The 1,776-nt window shown below is 52.2% G+C and overlaps 1 protein-coding gene across 1 annotated transcript; it reads right to left on the minus strand.

Annotated features, from left to right (window-relative positions):
• Window positions 1-416: 416 nt before the first annotated feature.
• Window positions 417-1,530, minus strand: LOC103538535 (olfactory receptor 14A16; the record flags this gene model as incomplete). Its single annotated transcript, XM_030468329.1, has 2 exons — window positions 417-482; window positions 730-1,530. Coding segments are annotated over 2 exons (867 nt in total), but the record flags the coding sequence as incomplete, so codon positions are not given.
• Window positions 1,531-1,776: the final 246 nt, after the last annotated feature.

Below are 1,776 nucleotides of genomic sequence, written 5' to 3' on the forward strand. Positions count from 1 at the left end.
CTTCCCATCAAGTGGGAAAATTGTATGCGGTGCATCCACCCATAGGGGAGGCATCCAAAGTCCCTGCAAGGGCGTCCAGCCCTATATACCAAACACTCTGTAAGTCAGGAGGACTTTGCATATTGCACTATGTGGAAACATCTGGGTCATCTCCTGACCACCCATGACCAGGACTGGGCCAGAGTCCAGGGCGTAGCTGGGATGGTTTCTTTAACATCCTCTCTTTCAAAGCATTAAGTCAATTATTTTTGATAAATTATGTTTTTAGTTATTAATACAAGGATAAAATGCCAACTATATTTGACATACAAGGATTCAATCTCAATTATTTTTGCTATTTCCCCAGGGCCCCAGAGAGGGGCACTGACGTTTCCCCTCCACTTGCCACAGCAGATCTTCAGTGAGCAGAAGCACTGTCAGCTGGAGCAGATGAAGACCATGGGCAGCACCAAGGTGGGGGCCTTGGGGCTGAAGGACTCCACCTGCAGAAGGGCAGGAGCCACGCTGTGGCACTGCCTGAGCTGTGCACCTGAGGCAGCGGCTGAAGGACATCAAGGAGCACTCCTTCAGCAGCTCCCAGGTGAAGAGTGGTGAGCAACCTTGCAGAGCCCTGGCAGGCACAGCCGGTCCCTGCACACCCCGGCACACATCGGGCCTTTGCCTGCGGCTGCATGCCTCTTGCACGCCTTGTCTCTGGCACACATGGCCCTGGTGTGCAGCCAGGCATACCTGAGCTTTGCGCTGCCCCTCGGCTTTGCACACAGGGCCTCTGCGTACCACTCTGCACAGACAAAGCCTTGCACATCCCTGCCCTGCTGCAGACGTGGCCTTTGCAGGGGACTTTGTGTGCACGCTCTTGCACACCCCCAGGAAGACCACGGCCAGGTGAGGGAGGCATGTGGAAAAGCCTTTGTGCCTTCCCTGCTCAGAGGGGATCCTCAGCACAGCCCTGAAGATCTCCACATAGGACACCACGATGAAAACAAAACAACCAAATACTAAAAAGGAACCAATAAGAATAACCCAAATTTCCCTGAGGTAGGAGCATGAGCAGGAGAGCTTGAGGATCTGGGGGATTTCACAGAAGAACTGGTCCAGAGCATTGCCCTGACTGAGGGGCAGGGAAAATGTATTGGCTGTGTGAAGCAGAGCAGTGAGAAACCCAGTGCCCCAGGCAGCTGCTGCCATGTGGACACAAACTCTGCAGCCCAGGAGGGTCCCGTAGTATAGGGGTTTGCAGATGGCCACGTAGCGGTCGTAGGACATGATGGTCAGGAGAGAAAACTCAGCTGTGATGAAGAATAAAAAAAAGAAGAGCTGTGCAGCACATCCCTTGTAGGAGATGTCCTTGTTGTTCCAGAGGGAATTGGCCGTGGCTTTGGGCAGAGTGGTGAAGATGTATCCCAGGCAGAGGAGGAAGAGGTTGAGGAGGAAGAAGTACATGGGGGTGTGGAGGTGGTGGTCACAGGCGAAGGTGGTGATGATGAGGCCATTGCCCAGGAGCGCAGCCAGGTAGATGCCCAGGAAGAGCCAGAAGTGCAAGAAGAGCTGCAGCTCCCACCTGTCTGCAAATGTCAGGAGGAGGAACTGGCTGATGGAGCTGCTTTTGGGTATCTGCTGCCTCTGGGGATACTGCACTGTCATAGGAAAAAAACAGGGAAAATCAAGGAAGATACTCTTAAATAAATCTCTTAATTTGAGGAAACATGTCTGGAAAATCAAAGAGAAAGTCCATATCTTCTTTTCTTACCATAGACAGACACACTTTTCTATCAG

This window comes from Calypte anna, chromosome W (genome assembly GCF_003957555.1).
Source record: "Calypte anna isolate BGI_N300 chromosome W, bCalAnn1_v1.p, whole genome shotgun sequence".
Lineage (NCBI taxonomy): Eukaryota > Metazoa > Chordata > Aves > Apodiformes > Trochilidae > Calypte > Calypte anna.